We start from the raw sequence: 20303 nt of genomic DNA on the forward strand, positions 1-20303 counted from the left end.
TTATAATGAAAAGCTATTTTGTGTGGCTGCTTCAAAACAATCTGAATGAGTGACAGATGAGATAAAATATTCAAAAAGTGGTTTTTATGATCGAACACAAGCACAAACAAATTTATGCATTGCATAAAAATCTCTAAATAGGATTCAATTTAAATACCTTGTTAAATCACTTTTTTAAAACGCTTAAACAAAAATGCCCTTATCATTTATCCAATTTGCACGCCTTGAAATGTTCCCTCTAATTTGCAGATTAATATATATACTTTTTTGTTCATTAGAAAGATAGTTGGTGCTAGGATATAATACAAACAAGCAAACATGATTTATTTGGTTCTTGTAATGCCCTGTCTCAATATATAGCAATAGACATTCTAGCATATTGTTAATTCTTCTCTCTTGTTGAATTCTGTAACTCAGTAAAATGATATGATGTGGAACAATAACCGGAAGAGTCACCACAATGATTGACGTATACAGCTACGCAGCGATTCTTATGGACATGATAACCAGTACATAATTATTACTACACCATTAGAAATGATGAATCAAGTTATTGGAATATTATTATGGCTGTATTTCAATTTGCAGGGATGCAACAACGTGACTATGTTTCATCATGCCATCACTCTGAACTAAATACGCCATTTTCAAACTCCTTTGATGATTGAAACCATTTTTTTTCGGGAGAAAAACATCAAAAGTATGTACTCCAGAATATGTACATTCTCAATCTTATTGGAAAATTGGAGACATATATATATATATATATATAAGGCTGTTTGGCCCTAGAAATTACATATAAATTATTATTGGTGCATATTCCAACAGCTCGCCGCTGTATGGAGGCTATCCATTGTCAATTTGAAAGCTCCTAAATCTAGACATGGCAGAATTATACAAGGAAAAACAAAATTCTAGCCATTGTTACTGCTGGGGCATCAAAATAAATATATCACCTTTATCAGAGAATGTCTCATTGTGATGCTATGCTACCAATAAAACCTTTCCTCAACAGAATAACAGCCCGATTGATTTCCAATCTGAACAAAGAGACGACTAAGTGAGATTTATAAGGACTTATATTTTTTGAACAAAAACATGGCTTTATAAGAAAATTAGTCGAATTATTTAACAGATGAAAAATTTCTCAAATTATGTTTGTGGACTAAAAGGAAAGGGATTTCTGACCTTTAGATGACACGTCAAAGACAGTGATGGCAGAACTGCTGTACAAAAATATTGCATAAACATATGGGTTAACCAAAACCAAACCCTTCACTAGCCTCGTGGATGGCAAGTAACAAACGGTCTTGAAGCTGTTCCTTAGAGGTATACTCAGGAAGGTCTAGTTGATTGAAGCTGAAGAGCAAATACAAGAGATAAGGTATTAGGATGAATGAAATTCAATGTGCTGTGCAAATGTAGTTTGTAGTAAGTAATCAAATGAATATGAAATTTAATTACTCACCAAGTATGAGCTGATGGAAGTCGATCAGGAGCCCCATATGCCTTGTGAATCTGAAACCTTTGGGGACCAGAGATGCCTTGCAAGGCTTTAAAACCCTCTAAAGGAACCTGCAAAAATAAATAAGGTCACACAGCTGTTACCAAGTGCATTCAAAGATAGTATTAAATACTCAACGAGGTTTCTATTTTTGCATTAAACTGAATAACATAACTCTGTGACGTATGTTCTAGCGAAAAATAATGAAACAAAATAAAATTATGCTTCATGACAACCATTTACTGAAAACTAAATGGTACTCATTTCATGCATCTGAGGATATATGTAGCACATGAGCACATATTGTTTAATGGATTTCATGAGTCATCACATCAAGAACAATGCTAATTTTCTGATACTTTTTTAGGATTAAAGAACTACTCCAAAACATGAGGAAACAAAAATTACCCGACCAAGGTTAATAAGTTGAACAGAAGGAGAATACAAGAGCTTAATTTTAAGGGGAAAAACATTATACGTGAGTTTCAATATAATAAAAATTAGATAGAATACAGATCGTCAATCCAAGTGATGGATCCCATCTAATGGAATAGGACTTGGTTGTTATTGTTACTGTAAAAAGAAAAAATGATCATTATTGCTAAGTCAACTCGTTAAATAAAATGTTTTTCTAAAAAGAATACTCATTAACATAAAATGCATATAAATAAATCAAGGGTGGGGGAGTTAAGGAGTGGAGTCACTGAAGTGATAAGGGTGGTCTCGGATTCAATTACCACTTCCAGCAAATACTAACAAAGTAATAATTAACATACTAACATTGACTGTTTTCAAAAAAATGCATATAAAATAAAAATATATTTCTAGACAATAATAATGCATAATTGTTTCAAAATGTTTCTTTTATTAAAATTAATCTAATGTTATAAATTATATATATTGCCACTTGGGGTTGGTCTAGTGGTGTTGGCTTGGGTCCTTGGAGTATGCTCCTCTCAAGGTTTCAGGTTCGATTCCCCCTGTACCAATTTTGGTGGGCTAAGTCCATACAGAGAAAAAAAAGTCTGGCTTTAAATGGGGCCCCCGCAAGTGGGCGGTGGGATTGGTCCGCTTGGATTAGTCGGTCCTAAGGCCGGATACCAAGTTTAAAAAAAATATATATTTTGGGAGGGTTACTCCAGAAGTAATTCTTGGCACAGTCATTTAGATAAATAACTCATTATAGGCATGGATTTTAACAATCCAACCGTGAAATTAAAACTTACAGTACTTATTGAGTAAATCAATTCTACTACAATTTTTCATAATATTTCATCAAATAACTTCCATTGAACATACAATACATTTTATAACAATAAATATTGACTATATGACAATTTTTTTATTTTCAACAGTTCGATTGTTGAAAATCAATGTCTATAGTGAGTTATCAAGCAGAATAATTAGGCAAACAGTTACGTTTGATTGTTGAAAATCAATGCCTATAGTGAGTTATCAAGCAGAGTAATTAGGCAAACAGTTACATCTAGAGTAACCTAATCTTCACCCATTATATTTTAACTCTTGTTACCCACGTTGTCATAACCGGACTGGTTGAACCAAGAACTGGCCAGTCTTCCAGTTAGTTCGATGACAATTGAATCACTGTCCTTTAGAAGAGGTTAGAACTGCAGTTCAACCATTTTTATTTATTCATTTGCTTTAAAAAAATCTATTTTAATATTTTATTTATTTAATTATTTATCTATTGTCATCTTGTTCAACCATAGTTGACAGTTGAACCATGACACAGAAGTCTCGGAGGCTCGATCTCAGGGTCTAGTTCTAAGTTCTAACAACTGCTTCAAGTATAAGTATCAAATATAATTACATGATTTCAATATAAATCAAATAATTATCGATTAGTAATATTGAGCAAAATTAGTAGCTTATAGAAAAAAAAATAAAATATTATTAATGACGTCAAATTTCTGAGAAAATTACCTTCGACGTTCCTGTAACAAATTGCAGTAATCTTGCCATGTCTTCCTTGTTGAAAGATTTGACCACCTCCCAAAACCATCGAACAACATTTGATGCAACAGTGTAGCCTGTATACTCGGTGTTTGCCTTCAAATCGTCCACTACAAGGAGAATATCATTATTCAGATGCTTCATAGGAGATTACAACATAATTTAACAGAAAAATAAACCAACTTACAATCAATTTCTGGAAGACCACTAATGAGTAGCTCAAGCTCTTTGTCATTAAAGATTGATATAAGTTCCCGTGGTACCATTTCATTAAAACCTTCTAGAAAGGAGTTGATTTGAGGACGGATGGCATTAGTCAGGAGATGTTCGGCAACAAGGTCAACATACTCATGCTTTGTTTCTTCAGTAACCCTTATGTTCCTTCCGCCGGGTTTAAGCTCATAATCAGTGACCTATTTCACAATTCCGGGAGGGATGGAAAAAGCAATAGTAAGGAATAAGGATAACTCAATTTATCACGAGTAAATACATTAGAATCACCTCACAAAAGAAATCAAAATGGTCCCATTAACGTTTTTACAAGCTTTTGATGTAGGTTATACTTTTAGGTGAAGACAAGAAAGATCAAGATAATATGTTTGCTTACCTCGTTCTTCTCATAAAGTATGAGTTTTTCTTCATCAGCATCCATGCTAAATGTCAAGTCAGGAATATCACTCACATCATTCTGGTAAATAAAAATATAAAAAATAAAAAGATCAGACATTGAGCGTTACACACAGAAAATAAATGCACCAGGAACTCGCAAATAAATTATATGCGTATTTTCAGCGCACCATGCAAGAGAGACCAGACAGAGCATATACTTCTTATAGTAATAATAGTATCCATACAAGAAAGAATAACTGTTTAGGAGTTGTCATTCAATACAGTGATTGTAATTAATTCTATAATACGTGTGAGTGAGTTCAAGATAAGTGCATAAGCTTGGCAGTACAAAGATCAGGTCAAACAAATGAAACAACCCATGTTGCCATCACACATGTACAACACTCTCCTCCCCGTAAGTCAATCTGCTCCAAAGCGCAGGCTCTCTCCCCACTCACAAACACATCTTCCCCTACACAGATTATATGTTTCATTCCAATTAAGAGTCCTTGTCATTCCTTAAGTCCTAACATATATTTTATTTATTTTTCTCATGCTTCCTCTGTCTAGTTACATAAATCTACAACCTTTCAAAAGCAAGGATCTAATATAACACTATATATCACTCAGAAGTAGCAAAGACGAGACAGGTATGTGTTTGACTGGACTCATTTGAAACCTATATGGTGAAAATTGTTGGTGACTGGTGAGTGAAACAGGGGAAACTATGGAGGTTGTTTACGAAGAAAGCAAAGAAGACGATGATATTTGACTTATACAAAATAAATTGTGTTTTTTCATATCTCGGCAAAATCTGCACATGTTTAACAGAAAATAGTGTCTGGTAAAGGGGAAATTCAATATATTACTACTTTCACAAAATAGGAAAAGTAAGAAGGAGGGGGGCTTCTAATATTGATATTAGGAATGTAGGAAGCAAGGATTCAAAACTCATTATAGAAAATAAACAATAAAAAATTGCAACTTTTCAGCGATAAGGAAGGCTAACCCATTTTAAGGCCAGGGTTATAAAGCCACAAGCCGGCTTATGGTGGTACATAAAATCATCTATTAAGGGGGAACGCCTAACGGTAAGAATCAAACCTAAGCCTTAGTTCTTATTTGGTCTCTTTATGTGAAAAACAACTGTTTTTAAATAAATTTGGTACTGTTTTTTATGTCAAATGTACAGTGAATTTTAATTTATATAGTAAACAATCTAATAAAGTCTGCAGAGAGACACATCATACGATAGTGCTATACAAATCAGAAGGTTTTTTATATTGATGCAGAGCAACAACACAGACTACACAAAAAAGTGTATCCAATACCGGCAAATTTAATTGAGAGGAATCAGCAAAGAAAAGAAAAACGGGTCAACATCTTAATGTGTATTTTTTATAAATTGTCCTCGGCTCGGGCTGAGGGGTGTCCATGTGAGTTCGTTGAGGTGTCTACACAGGTTCGAAGACGCTCTTTTATATTCGAAGATAATCATGTTATTCGATAACCCTTACAGCCTAAAACAATACCAAGTACACCGAACAGTGCTTAAGGTGAAAATAGACAATAAGTGATCAGTATTGTAAATCAGTACTCACCTCCAACATCCATTTCAAATTCTTATAGTAATCAGGATCAACCGCTTCAATGTCATGATATGTAACCTTAACACCAAGTATATGCTTATAGAAAGATCGAGTAAAGTAAACATCCAATAGTTGTCCATCAAACAACGCCTTTCCCACCTGCATGTAAGATCATAATGAAAACTGTCAAAGAACAACTCAACCTAAAAACACAAGATGTATAATATGACTACAATTGGTTGCTTTTATATATTTCTGAATCTACCCCCAATTTTTTTATCTATTTTTTTTATCCGAATACAAATAATCCTTATAGTTAAAGAGCATACCACTCGGCCCACAAACTTGAAGTATGAGAGGTGTTCGGTCTGGTAAACAGAGTTAGGGTTTGGTTGGAAAGTCGCATTGTTGCCCACTGTTGTGAAAAGTAAAGCACCCTTGTCAAATATGACCCTTGATAGTAGCTGATACCATTCTCTGGTCAGACCCCCAGCATCAATACCCTCTTCACCTTGAAATTGCACATTTAGTCTCCCCTTGAGATCCTGGGTAGGACGCATCCTTAATTGATTATATGAGTCCTCCAAAATGTAAGCCCGCCTTACACTTATACGCAGCGGCCCAGACAGTTGCTGGTCATGTTGTTGCCTGATTCTTGAGCGAAAATAGGCTCTCTTGTTATCAAAGTCAATCAATCTTGGTGCCTTAAGCATCATGGACAGAGATTTCTCCAACAAACCGGGATTCTGCCTAATGAAAGCATTCGCAAGTCGGCGATGCTTCTCAGCAAACCTTGTAAATGTAACACCACCATCCAGCTTTCGCTGTGAATCTCCGCAAAACTTTCCACTCATTGAAGCTGAACAACCAGCAGACTCTTTGACTTCTCTAGCAGTTGCATTGTCATGGTCTTGCTGCATGATAGATTCGTTTGCTTGTAGCTTTTCACACAAAACAAAGAAAGCCTCAATGAAAGGCAAGAGTCTTTGTGTCCCGGGAGGAAGAGGTGGTGAAGTAGAGGAACCGTGCAAATTCTCCGCAACATTAATGTTTGACATGTTAGGACAGAAAGAGCTCTGGCCAAGTTGCATCTCAGCTGCAGATATACAATTACTCAGTTCTTGCCACAGTGGCTCTAGTGCAGTATTCAAATTCCAAATAATTGCTTTGTCGTCATGCTGATCTAGATCTACATCACTTTCCATATCCGTATCACCTGTAGTATTATGTGAAATGAGGGAACTTAGAGCTTGCAGCACACGTAGAATGGCTGCACCAGCCATAGAACCAGCACTCAAGCCGAGCATATTTGTTTGCTGGAGGGTAACAAGCTCACTGACAGCTGAACCTGTCAATGCATGAGATGATTCTGAAAGCTCCAAAATGAAGAACTTCCTATGAGAGGGAACAATGAAGGCCAACTTCTTCAGCACTTCACCAGCAAGCATATACATTTTATCCGACAGCCTAAAAAATATCAGATTAGTCACTTTTCTATATACAACTGAAAATGTTACAAAAAAATGCTGACAGAGAAATGAAAATTAAAGAGTGAGATAGTACTAAGACAAATTTTCAAACCATGTGTTCATGATTAGCATACTTGACAAAAAGAAAGGAGAAATATAAGTAGGTTAAGAACAGTACCCTTCACGACCAAGAAGACTGCACACATTCCGCAAATCAGATTGGGGCAACTGCAAGAAGACATTGTACATATCTACATTCTTCTTCCCATTGGAATGACATGGTTTCGTATCAGCATGTTTATCTTGCTGATTAGAGTCTAACTCCACTAAAGGAGGATCCTTCTCAGCTTCATTAACAGACAAATTTTGGGTATCTGTTATTGCTTTTTCAGATTGAGATTGACTTTCTAATTTTGATGCAGCAGTGTCAACTATAACTTGAATCAGACCCATGACCTGCTCAAGATGAGCAGTGCTACGTAAAAATAAGGGTTGACTCAAGAGCTTCAGAAAGAAAACAAGGGGAACAGACCCGACATGAGTTCCAGGTGGTTTTGATGAAGGTTCCCCTTCAATAACCTTTTCCTTCCCTTTCCCATTCACAGGTGTCATAGATGAATTTGAAGAATCTATAATCGATTGATCAAAATGAAACAACATTTTTGCAATAGCGGAATGATTTGTGGCCAAGTAAGTCAGAATCTCAAGAATTCGGCGGAACACTAGGGGAGGAAGACCTGCTATGAGTGAAAAAGTGAAAGGAGAGATCAGCATGAAATAGACTATAATATTTTGAGATAAATATATGAAAATTATGTTCTGCATCAAGTGCAAACAATTACCATCCATCAATTGAGATCGACCATATACTGTATTTGAGTGACAACCATAAAGCCTCTGGGAATTTAATGACACTGGTCTTATTACAGAACCTTCAACTTCCGGTTTAATCATATCAAGCAAAAGGTAAATAAGAGTGGCCCTTGTTAGACTGTGTGCACATAAGTTTAAAAGGAGTCTCTGCAGAAGGCCTTTTCCAAGGGGCTGACATGATGATGATCCAAAAACAGAGGAAGATATTATAATCAGAAAGATAGTAACGTCCAGATTAAATAAAATATATGCGTACAGTAACACAATGTGAATATTACTACATAAAAATCTACATAGTATTCAATGTCCCAAACAATCATAAAAATTAGGAATGTGTTTTCACACCTTGCAAGAAATGATTGTGTAACTAAGACTGTCATCATGAAGAGAAACAAACTTACTTGTGCCAAACGTAGAAGCCGGATCAACGCTTTTAATGCATTTGCATTAAGTAGTGGTTCACCTTCAATCTCCTTCACCTTCAAGGTATCCGTAAGAGCAGACCTCCTGTCTATTGTAACACCAACACCCCGGTCCATCACAGGCCTCCGAACAAATCCCAGGCCATTTCTTCGATTGTTAAGCCTGTGACTGCTCCCAAAAAGGCTGCGAGCTTGATAATGACTCATTGCTCGGTCCCTCAATATTTGAGCTTCAGCAAGCAACGGAGACGGTAGTGCGGACAAAACTGCTTCAGAAGAAGTTAAAAGCACCTAGTACAGAGCAAAGTGCAAGCATTACAATACTGTCAGATTTCTAGTAAAAAGAAATCACTCAATATGTTGCATAACAGAAAATTAAATTTTAAACCTCTTCACGCAAATCAGCAGGAAAAGTAGCAATTATAGATGCATTATCCATGTCAACCGGATGTCCTTCAGCCTGCTGGGCAACCCTTTGAGCTCTTTGTTGGGCCAAAACCTCAGCTTGAATATCTGGAGGAAGAGCAGCTAAAAACTCAGGATCAATATCTTCTCCAGAAGGTGGTGCATAAACTGGAGGTTGAATAGATTGAGCTTGTTGTGATGCCAAAACTTCTGCCCTTAGATCTTCAGGAAGAGCCTCCAAAAATGTAGGGTCAATCGTACTGGTACCAGAAGCTTCATTATTAACACTAGTTTGGCCGGCCTGAGTATCATCTGGAGCAACCTCGGTGTTCTGATTCGATAACATCTCATCCCTCCTGTCTTCAAAAATTGTTGGTTGCCCAGACTGATTTCCATCTGCATCAACACTGCCCATATCAACATCAACACTGCCATATACTGACGATGCAGGGCAAACACTTGGATTAGGAGTCTCAAAATCAGAGCCCGGTAACTCAGGATTAGTAGGCTGCACGTCAACATTTGAAGTTCCATTGCAAACCATTGGTACAACTGGCACATTGTGGTTGTTAGTAGGTACATCAGCACTAGACTCAATAGATGAGTTCACCAATTCCTGGGGCATTGCTACATTATCACTGGGAGTAACATTTATTTCATTTACAGTGCAATCAAGACCATTTGGCATGATGTTCAGCGAAAGTGGTTGAACAGACATAGGCTCATCAGTTTGCAGACCTTCACCTGTATCTTGAACACCAAAGTTTACATTTATCCCTTCCTCACAAGTAGCATCATCAACCGAAAGGTTTATTTGCTGAGCTATGATTTCGGTACCATTTTCCTGCTCCTGGCCTACAATCTGCTGACAAGTAGAGTCCGCTCCAACATTCAATGCTGGACCATCATGTGATGGAAGAGCATCAGATTGCTTCTCTTGTTCTTCAGAATTATGTACTTGCTGTTCAGTAGGACTGTTTGCAGAAGCTATGGTACCCATCTGAACTAAAAATTGTCCCTCCACTGCTTGAGCAATCGCAGCCGCTTGAGCGCCTCCTTGCGGTTGACCATCATCAGTCCATCTACCATTACCTAGCACTCTTCTTCCAGGTAGGTGCAATGAGCCCATGCCCACAGAATAATCTGTAAGAGGTGGTGGTGCTACACTACCCATATGGTCCCCAAACAAACTATTTGACAAGTGATCATATGGAAGAATGGGTGCATCAAACATGTAGAAATGGGCAGCATCAAGATTCCCAGATGAAGGGGCTTCTGAATCCCGGGATGCGGAAGTACCCCCTGATGACCACATAGAGACAAAATCGCCAGATTGTGGTGGCCTTACAAAAAGAGGATGTTGAAAACCATTTATTTCAGAAGCAGGCCTTTCAAATGAAGATCTACCTGTCTGACGGCGACGTTCAAAACTCTGAAGACGAAAAAGGTCATCCACATTAACCCCTTCAAAAGGTTCGGCAGCCACATCTATAAGGCCACCAGCTGCTCCAGGTTGCCCAAGTATCTGCATCTGCAAGTGATCCAATCCATCTAGAGCCTCCCTCCATCTCACTTCTATGACACGATTCTCATGAAAATCATCGTCGTCTACATCAAACATCTCATTATTGTATTCATCCCCCGAGTCATCATGATCCTCCACATCAGTATCAGCCATAGACATCATGCCCCCGCCATCTTCTGCAATATCCTCGTCTTCATCCTCTCCATCATCGTCATCTTCATCATCGTCGTCACCATCATCGCGATCATCACCCATATCATCATCTTCATCACCCATGTCATTGTCTACTCTATTCTCAACATGAAAAGTCATCTCGATTTGCTCTGGGTTGTGCAAGACACCATCCTCTCCCATCTCTTCACGCATAAAGTCCATTCCTAGTTCCACCGGTGGATTTTGGGCTATTGCATCCTCTTCTTCTACTCTCATATCTTGTTCCCCTGACTGATTTGGATTATCAACATGATGATCACCTTGAGAAGTTCTTTGATGATGTGCATTATCCATTGTTTCTCTAAGTGCTTCTTGACTGCTCGCATTCTGATCATGGGCCACAGTTTCAACTACAGAAGGTGCTGTTATTTGATCATCAGATCTTTCATTCAAACCAGTAGATCTTCTCTTTTCAGCCACGTCAGATTTAAAGATTTGCTCACTAGCATTAGCAGCTCTAGAAAGACACTCTAAACCTTTGAGTACAAGATTTGCAAATTTGGGTGCATCAGGATGATCCAAATCAACTACTTGCAGGATGCTAGTTAAACATTTAATTATTCCACCGTCGATCAAGCTTTTTGCAATCTCAGGTGAATATCCAGAACCAGGTAGGCTACCAGATGAGGAATTTTTCGACAAAATAGAATATACAAGATCAACAAAAGCAAAAAGCCTTTTATCTGGGGATAAGCTGCTTTTCAAAGAATTGCTCTCGAAATTTGAAAAAGACATCAATTCCTTAACAAGTCCATTAGTCACTCGCTTACGACCTTCACCAGATCGACCACACAAAACTACCAGGAACCATGAAGCCTTTTCAGACAGCTTACCTCTCCAATCACCAGGTCCTGTAGATTTGTCAACAGAAGATAGCAACCGATGTAGTACATGATGGATAATGCCATTCTGTCCAGATGGCTGATTAGATCCGCGAAATTGACACATTTCAGAGTCGCGTCTGAGTATGACGCCAACTGCATGTCCATACATTAGAAGAATGTCACTCAACAACTTAAGGACAAAAATTACCTTCACCATTTCTGTAGACCTTTCAGATTCAGGCTCTAATGTCACTGTCTCTTCAACCTTTGATTTTCCCTTCACCTTCATATTAGATTCATCTATATCCATTAAAGTAGACTCACACTCAGAATCTTCCTGGCCCTTCATTGGTGGGTACTTCAGCACAATCTCAAGAAGCTGATCAATTACTTGAGTAACATTTACAGGAACCTTTTTGTGGCTTTTCAGATATTTGCCTGATCCATCATGTGACTTGCTTTCAGATATTCGGAGACATTCATTTGTAGCATCAGTACTCGATGATTTTGATTTTTCCTTTTCTTTTTCCTTTGATAACACAACTACGGTCCTTCCCCCTGATGTCTCTAACTGACAAACTGCAGCTACAGCTTTCATAAAAACAATAGGATCTCTAGATATAACGGGTGCCAAAGATGTTAAAAATGATCGGGGAGAAACACGCCCGGAGTGGCGATTCCCACTTAAAGTTTGCCGTATCTCCAACTCCATGGCTGATTGTAGTGTTTGAGGATCTTCAAGAAGATGCCTAACTATAGCCGATACAACAGTGTCATACCCAGGGAAAAAACAATTCCTTGGAAGACTAAAGAGAGCAGTCAGACCTCCATTTTCAAGGAACTTCAAAGCCAAAGCATGTGTTTTTGTTAACCGAGCACATAACTGTAGAACAGCCTGCATGACCACAGCAGGGACATGTTGTTTTATCAAATCACATGTAATATCCAACAACTTATGACTCTCATCAATAGTTGCAAATCCGGTAGATTTCCCCAGTACATTCTCAAAAGCCACGACATGTTCTTTTTCCCTCCCATCTATTTTTTTTTCCTCCTGCGCAACTGTATCAGGAAATTGCAGAGAACCATGCTCCCCAGATGAATCAGGCATGGAACCAGTTTGGGTTCCTGCTTCTGTATTTTCAGTCTTTGGCCTTGACTGCAGCATCTGATCCAATATAAGTAGTAAAGCACTAATGCATTTAGAGACTGGTAGTTCTTTCCCTAACTCGGGTCTGCCTTTCAAGTTTGTCAAGATATCTATGATGGTAGATATAATTCCATTCTGAGCTGCAACTTCCCTTGTGCTGCCATCCTCAAAAAGAAGTAGCGTTATAACATGTGCTAACATACCTAATGCACAGTTATCTGTGGAAAAGTCCAGTGGACAAAGTTTAAGCTGCTGCAGAAGATATGATAATACTTTTGGACGATCTTCACCTTTGTTTTGGTTGCAAAGTGTTACAAGCAAATCTGAAAGCTGAAATGCCACTGAATCACTACTGTGAAACAACTTCACAGATGCAGCAAGTATATCCTCAACTGGAGGTTTCTTCATGTGTCCCTCTTCAGTTGGCACATCAATAGTCTTCTCGACATTATCAACTTTAGTAGTTTCAGAACTACTTCCTAGGGAAAGAGCAAGCGCCCGTGCAAGTTCATCATCCTCCTGAACAGGATCATCAGCATGACTGAACAGCCACTCCATAGCCATTTCAACACTATTTGTTTCAACTCTTCTCAGTGCTTCTTCAGCCCTTGCCCTTGAAAAACCCATCTCAACAATAGTGGCAATGGTTGCCTCATCAGGTGGAGGCGGTATGAAACGTTGGTTTGTGCTTCCCAAAATGTTACTTCGATTTCGCTTTACATCCCCAACACCAGAATATACATGTGTAACAAGTGAAATAATTGATGAAATGAAACCAGGACTACAACTATAGAACATGGGATGATTCCAGACTGGTAGGATAACATCCAGAACCTGAGATTGCAGCATGCGCACAAAAACTTCTGGATCTCTTGGAACTGGAAAGAGGCCAATTGAAAGGCCAATAGCAACTGGTTGAACAAGAAGCTCTGTCTGAGATGCTGATGTTGGGGACAAAAGCAGAGAAGAGTTTACAAAGTACTCAAGCAAGCGACAATAGCTTTGCAATGTATAAAGTAGCCATATGTTATGGGACAATTTAGCTCCTTCTCCTTTCTTTCCAAGATCAATATCTGATGATGGGGTAGAGCACGGAAGAGTCCATAGCAACTGACTAGTAGCTTCATATGTTGTCAGTAGCTCTTTAAATGTTCCGTGCACATAAAAGTTATTAACCATGGCAGTATAACAACTTCTGCGCCTGCTGTCAAATGTGAGAGCAGCCATATCATCCACAACCTTCCCGAGATATCTACATTTTACAGAAAGTGAAGTTTCAAGTCCAGCATATGTAGAATGTCCAGAAAAACTAAGGGCCTCGAGAAAATTTGTAGCTAAAACAGTTCCAAGGGCCTTCGAAGCTGAGCTAAGTGACCCTGAGTCAGCTCGACGACGATTTGGTGAAGTGAATCCCTTCACGAGAGCAGTGAAGAAAGAGCGCATTGTTGAAGCCAGCTTGTTAAGAATCTCTAAGGCAAGAACGTCAGGGCTTTTCTTTTTCGAATCTTGGGACGAAGATGTCTCTAGTGCACTAGAAGATGCTTCAGAATCAATATTTAAGGCTTCCAAGCGACGAGCAGCAGCAGCCCTTCCACCTCGCATGCGGGCTATCCCTTGCCGAGTACGGCGATGCAAACCTTCTCCAGAACGAACTACAGAAACAAAATCACGCTCTCCACTCCACATGGAATGTGAACCATTCCTAGCAAAAACTGGGTTTGTGTATCTAACTGTCTGCATATTTGTGTCATCATCACTCTCTCTTTCGACAACAGTAGAAGAAGGTCCTTGTGAAATATCAGATTCTTGGTCGTTGTTTTTCTTTTCCTCTGTCTTGGAGTCATTACACAAAGATATTTGCCAAATTATTTCTTTGTATGTTCTCCCAATATCTTTTAATACATCAGCATCAGAAGTGCTTAATTCAGACACTACAGCAGTTGTTCCCTTCAATAAAAACACAGAGAGAGCCAGGATACCTTCAAGACTAGAAAGGTGCTTCAACACCTTTGACTGCTTTGCAGATTCAATTAAAGCAAGCTGAGTTCCCCCAATGGAATCTAAAACCTCGTTGGTAGATTTTAGATGTTCCCTCAAAAACGAGCATACATCCCGAGCAAGAGAAACATAATGCTGTGGGGAAAAGTTCTTGAAGGCAACAGAGATGCTCTGACCAACAGAAACAGAAGGAGGCATTAAAGGCATTGTAAATAACTGGAGAATAGCTTCAATCCCCTTTTTCTCAACAAATATTCGACATGTGTCGGCATTCTGAAGAATTGTCTCAAGCAGACGAGCAACATTGTTCACACAATCTGGAAGATAAGACTCAATATTCATCGTTGACACATCAGAAGATGGCTCGTTGATCTGCTCAGTGTTATCTGGCCTTGATGACTCCATACTATCAGGCAAGATCAAATTCTTGTCCCCACCATCCATTTCCATAGGGGCCGATGTTGAGGAGCAAGGATCGTGACACAAAGATGAGGGATCCATGGCAGAACCAATTTTTGAGATGGTTTCCAGAATCTCAACTAACATATCCACCCCAGGCCCACGTAACGAAGAAGCATGGCGCATTAATTCATCCAGGCCACTAGATAAAGATGCAGGTGTGTCCCCTGTAAGGGCACGCAAATAAGTTCTGGAAGTGAACACTTTCACAAAACACCTCAAAGAATTTCTATCTTTCACGGCCTGAAGACCATTACTGTTTAAACATAAAGCATCCAGACACTGAGGGATGCATGTAATGGCTTCTGAAGAGTTGAGAACATCATCCATTATAGCATCCAAGAAGGCGGATGGAAGACCAGCTGCATCTAAAACCGGAAAACAGGTAGGATCTTTTTGTATTAAATCACTCAGGACAGTAGCAGCAAGCGAGAAAACTCCACCACCAAAATCTTTTGCTCGTCTGAAAATTATACATAAGCACTGAGGCAGCACGTTCTCTTCAGATCCATATATACGAGTAGTATTTCCAGGGGCATAGGTACCAAGGGATATAGCACGCAACAAAGCTTTCATCAGCGATCTTCGGTGATAAGAAATTAATGGTTCAGAATACAATGGCTGCAGGTCATCTAGACAAACTGAAGAACCTCCAACCATATGTGCACTTCTACTGGACTCGGAATTTTCATCTGGCTGCTTTCCACCATTTTCAACATGAGAGATTTCAATCTTCAAACGAGAGATAGTATCATCTAAACCTCCCAAATCTCTGAACAAAGCAGCAGCTGGATTACTGTAATCCATAAAAGCTTCTAAAATGCGCACAGCTTTTTCAACCAGATGCAAGTGCTGTGGATTTATATCTTTCAATAGAGGTAGAAGAGTAGGAATGAATCCTGCTTCACGCATGGCAGAACATCCTGACGATGACGAAACCAGCACAGTTACAAGAGATAAAAGAGCTTCAGCAAAATGAACTGACCATTTTGATGTATCACTAATAACAGAGTTGATCGATTTTTGCATCAGGCTAGATAATATGCCACGGTGCCCACCAGATGTAAGTGCAGTCAATACTGAAGGTTGACGCGAGCGGTCTTGGCAAAGAGCAGCTAATGAATGCAAACACAAAACCCGAATTTTTTCCAAAATGGCATCTTCGTAGCTCAGTAGTGAGATCAATTCATTGATAAAACCAGGCTCAGCATTGAAGAACGAAACCAGGTCATCAGCATCACCACACGCTTGAATCAGAACTATAAAAGCATACAATCGAATGCATGTGTATTGCTGTCTAGAACCCAAAGAACCAAATGCCCTAGCAAACCGCAATCTAGTCAACAAAGAAAATCTTAAACTGGAAGGTACTTTATATTCTGTAACCAACTTGTGCAAAAGTCCAAGATCAGTTTCCACACATTTGTGGACGTCACTTAAGTGAATGATTTGCAACCCCTCGACCAGTGGTTCGACCCCTTTGTCACTTTCTGACTCATTTACTGCATAAAACTCAAAATGAAGAGCACAGCCCAAATCATGGGCAATAGGGTCACAATCATTAGACACAGCTGATGCAACTAGTCCGAGTCCCTCTTCCTTTCCACCCCATCCTTGTGCAAGAGCAAACAATTTTGAATTCAAAGATGCGTTTCTTATGGAGTACTTTCCAATTGTTTTCTTCAAAAAAGTAGCCAATGTGTCAAGGGTAGCCTCAACCACATCCGGATCCGTAGAAGAAAGCAATGATGAAAGATGTTGCTGCAGATTCAAAGAAACCATTATAAGTATCAATGATGGTCACAAAAGGATAAAGAGGCAAGATATACAAAACTACCATTAACATAGTTTAAACTTTAAAATTAATTGAAACATAAATATTCCAAGTCACCAAAATAGATAGAAAGGGGAACATTAGACAGACACCCACATACGTGAAGTCATCAAAACATTCTTAGCTCTCATCTTATTAACTTGACCAGGGGTGGAAAGAGATGATTGTAGGAAAGATGGCATACCTCATACGAACTGTAGAAATGCTTATTTGTGCAATTATCCAAAATTATTCTAATGACACGAAGAATTTGAAGAACGGCTTCTCTTGGGAAAGGGGGATCTGAGTCCAGAAAATCATCATCAATTTGCAGATCCTTCCTTGGTTTTACATACTTCTCAAAGAATGAATCAAAATGGTTAAAAAGATCAACCCAGTGATGAAAGTCCCCCTGTTTAGAGAAAATAAATACCAATGAATCAAACACATCCACAAAACATGAATTACTAATGTAAAAAGAAAAGGGCCATAAAGCCACCTTATCAAACTCCCATGCAAAGTTTTTTAATGGTTCTTGTATGTTCTCAAGGGGAACTGCAGCAACACAGTTGATGAAGCATCTAATTTTTGGAGGCTGCAACAAAATTAAAGATTGATTAATCAGCTAAAATCTCTAATTGCGGTAATATTAATATAACCAGCAAAAAAATGCGCAACTGGTGAAGTAAATGAGGAAACAATTAATGTAAACCCGGTGTTATGAATAGCGGATCACCAAAAATCTGATAGGAGAAATAGAGAAAGCCACAAAGCGGTTGAAATAATAAACAATTATATATAACACAAAGCATGCTGAATACAAATAAAAACTACATAAACAGAAATTAATAAAGTGACAAACATAAAACTCAAAATCTAAATATTTCAAACAACTGACACTGGTTTCCGGTTGACAATGCAACTAATGCTTAATGTTCTACAGTATTGAAATGCAAATTTAATTAAAGAAAACTCACTCAATATTGAGTGCTATGTTGGAAATCAAATGTCTGCTTATATTTCTAATTCACTTTGTAAATGATGAATAGCGAATACTATTACGTTGTCAATAAGTTTTTGGTCAATGTCACAGAAATGAGATAAAATACTGCCAATAACAACATGCATTAACAACAACCAACAGACTCCAACACAAACACCTGATACACGACACTACTAATGTCAAAAACATAGGATGGTGACACCGATACGCACACACAGACACAATTAGTGTGTGTGTGTGTGTGTGTGCACGCGCATCTAAGTTGGGCAATTCACCTATCTAATACCCCGAAAAGCAATAAATGATGTAATCAAATTTAATATCTTTAACCCCTCATTGACAACTTGGACACAACTTTAACCCTGTTAGATGTCTATGAAATGTGACCAAGGAGTGTCTAAGCCCTAAGTTGACAAATTTAATATCTTTAACCACTCATTGACAAATTTAATATACTTGTCCGAGTTGTTGGACATCTTTCTTTGTGACACTCCTAATCCCCAGATATGTATGTGTTTCATAGAATGCAACCAAAAATACAAACAAACAAAAAAAAAAACATCATACAACTTCATGATATGTGCTTCTAATTTCAATGCAAAATAAAATAATAGGAAAAATCCCATGAATCCGTGCAACAGAAGGAACAACAAAGTCCGAAATAGAACATCATCACCCCAATTAGCAATTGATCACCGTATTAAGACTTCATTAAAACTTAATTAACCATGAAAATCACACTCCAGAACAATTACAACTTGCAAACCCCCAATAAAAGTGGAAGGGTAAAAATACATAAACCCCAATAACAAAAAAAACTGAAATTTCATTTTTTGACGCGATAAAAAAGCTGAATTGAAAATTAAAAATTAAAAAAAAAATTGATCGAGGAAGAGAAGAAGAGGAAACAGAAACAAACCACTTCGAGTGCCCTCTTTCTTTTGAACTTCATTGGGGAAGTGATAGCATCGGAAGAATCAGAGGAAAAAATTGAGAGTGTTGATCAATTCCCTTCTCTAACCTAAACCTAGAATCGAGAATTGATCGATAAATCGGAATGATGAAAAATCTTGAAGGGAATGAGAGGATTTGATGGAAGTGGGAGTAGAGAGAGAAAAAGAGAGAAACAAAACCCAACTGGAGAAGAAAGGAAACAAAGTACATAGAAGAACAGAACAAGTGTATGTTGTTAGTATATATAATAATAATAATTATTATTATTATTTGTTATGTATTTATAATTTATAATAATATATATTTTTTAAACAATTTTATAATAATTTAGATTTTTCTATTTCATAACAAATATATCTAGAAATTTGGAGCAATTACGATTTTGATCCCAATTTTCATTCACCAGTAGATTTTTTTTACAATGAAGTTGAAGATCGAACTCATGACTTATTATTTAAAATTTTCATCAATAGACTAAACTTAATTGCTTCGTATTTTAAAAGAGTATTGTCAACCAGTACAAGAAAGCATTCAACAAAAGTTGACGACGGTAGAAAATCACTTACCATACAAGGGTATTGTGGTAATATAAATTATAAGTGATGGATAAATTAGTAATTATCATTAAAAAAATTGTTTTCACCATCGGTATTCGGTCCACTGGACCACTTAATTTGGTTTTGTGGTCAGTTGTGTCATAAAATAGTTTCAGCCCCTCCCGATCGTAGTTGCGGAAAAATAATTACATTTTATAGGGTTAAATATATTTTTTATCTCTATAGTTTTTTAGAATTTCATTTTTAGACCCTGCAGATTTTTTCGCACTTTTTAGTCCTGAAATTTTTTTCGTCAGTGTTTTTAGTCCATATTTTTCATTCAACCCGTGCATATGATTCGAAATTTTAAATTTTTTTCTTGCAGTCATGTATAGTACATTATATGAATCTCTCTTACAAAAGTTTAAATTTTTTAACAACAGGTGAATTAAATATGAATTTTTTAGTTTGGTGCATATAAATAATTCTTATTATGTTAAAAAATTCTAAATTTTTATCAGAGATGTTATTATATATTATAAACATTAATAAAAAAAATCATTCAAAAATGTGAAAGTATAAATTTAGAATGTAATTAAGACTATGTTTAAATTGATGATATGTGATGAAATGGAGCGGTAACTTATTAGATTCCATTATTAGTTTTTTCTTTTATATGATTGTTACTATTATATTTTTTTCTGAACAATTCTTACTAATATATTGTTACCGGAAACAATTCATTAAATATACATTGTTTTTTTTTTTACCGATAAATTACCTGTAGTTGTTTTTTTTTTTGACAGTAAATTACCTGCAGTTGTTCTTGACCAAGAAAAAATATACTTTAATTATTCAAATGCTATTATAATATTTTTAGTCGGTTAAAATCATTAAGAGGGGTTCGAACCTTTCAAAATAAGACAAAACTATAAATAAAAGTTCATAAAAAAAAGATTTAAATGCAGATTTGGTCCCCCAAG

General features: G+C 37.4%; 1 protein-coding gene across 4 annotated transcripts; it reads right to left on the reverse strand.

Annotated features, from left to right (window-relative positions):
- Positions 1 to 628: 628 nt before the first annotated feature.
- Positions 629 to 19021, reverse strand: LOC123918744 (E3 ubiquitin-protein ligase UPL1-like). 4 transcript variants are annotated; one of them, XM_045970887.1, is made up of 15 exons: positions 18750 to 19021; positions 17327 to 17422; positions 17033 to 17239; positions 8829 to 16775; positions 8420 to 8731; positions 7988 to 8189; positions 7324 to 7882; positions 6006 to 7143; positions 5689 to 5835; positions 4086 to 4166; positions 3666 to 3891; positions 3449 to 3588; positions 1469 to 1575; positions 1189 to 1359; positions 629 to 1040 (listed from the first exon to the last, which is right to left on the reverse strand). In XM_045970887.1, the coding sequence occupies exons 1-14, from the start codon at positions 18780 to 18782 to the stop codon at positions 1257 to 1259; spliced, it is 11298 nt and encodes a 3765-aa protein (XP_045826843.1). In that variant the 5' UTR covers positions 18783 to 19021; the 3' UTR covers positions 629 to 1040; positions 1189 to 1256. The 4 variants fall into 4 exon arrangements, with proteins under 4 accessions (XP_045826843.1, XP_045826842.1, XP_045826840.1 ...); XM_045970886.1 differs by having other exon boundaries at positions 7324 to 7885; XM_045970884.1 differs by having other exon boundaries at positions 17033 to 17422; positions 18750 to 18994.
- Between the last annotated feature and the right edge of the window lie 1282 nt (positions 19022 to 20303).

This window comes from Trifolium pratense, linkage group LG3 (assembly GCF_020283565.1).
Source record: "Trifolium pratense cultivar HEN17-A07 linkage group LG3, ARS_RC_1.1, whole genome shotgun sequence".
NCBI classification, from domain to species: domain Eukaryota; kingdom Viridiplantae; phylum Streptophyta; class Magnoliopsida; order Fabales; family Fabaceae; genus Trifolium; species Trifolium pratense.

Bases quoted from the DNA above. Each gene is read 5' to 3' on its own strand.
- LOC123918744 (XM_045970883.1), bottom strand. From the start codon at position 18,782: ATGAAGTTCAAAAGAAAGAGGGCACTCGAAGTG. The intron at 3,892-4,085 runs GTAAGCAAACAT...ATTGTGAAATAG, and splicing joins TACTTTATGAGAAGAACGAG to GTCACTGATTATGAGCTTAA. The intron at 3,589-3,665 runs GTAAGTTGGTTT...TTCTCCTTGTAG, and splicing joins TGGTCTTCCAGAAATTGATT to TGGACGATTTGAAGGCAAAC.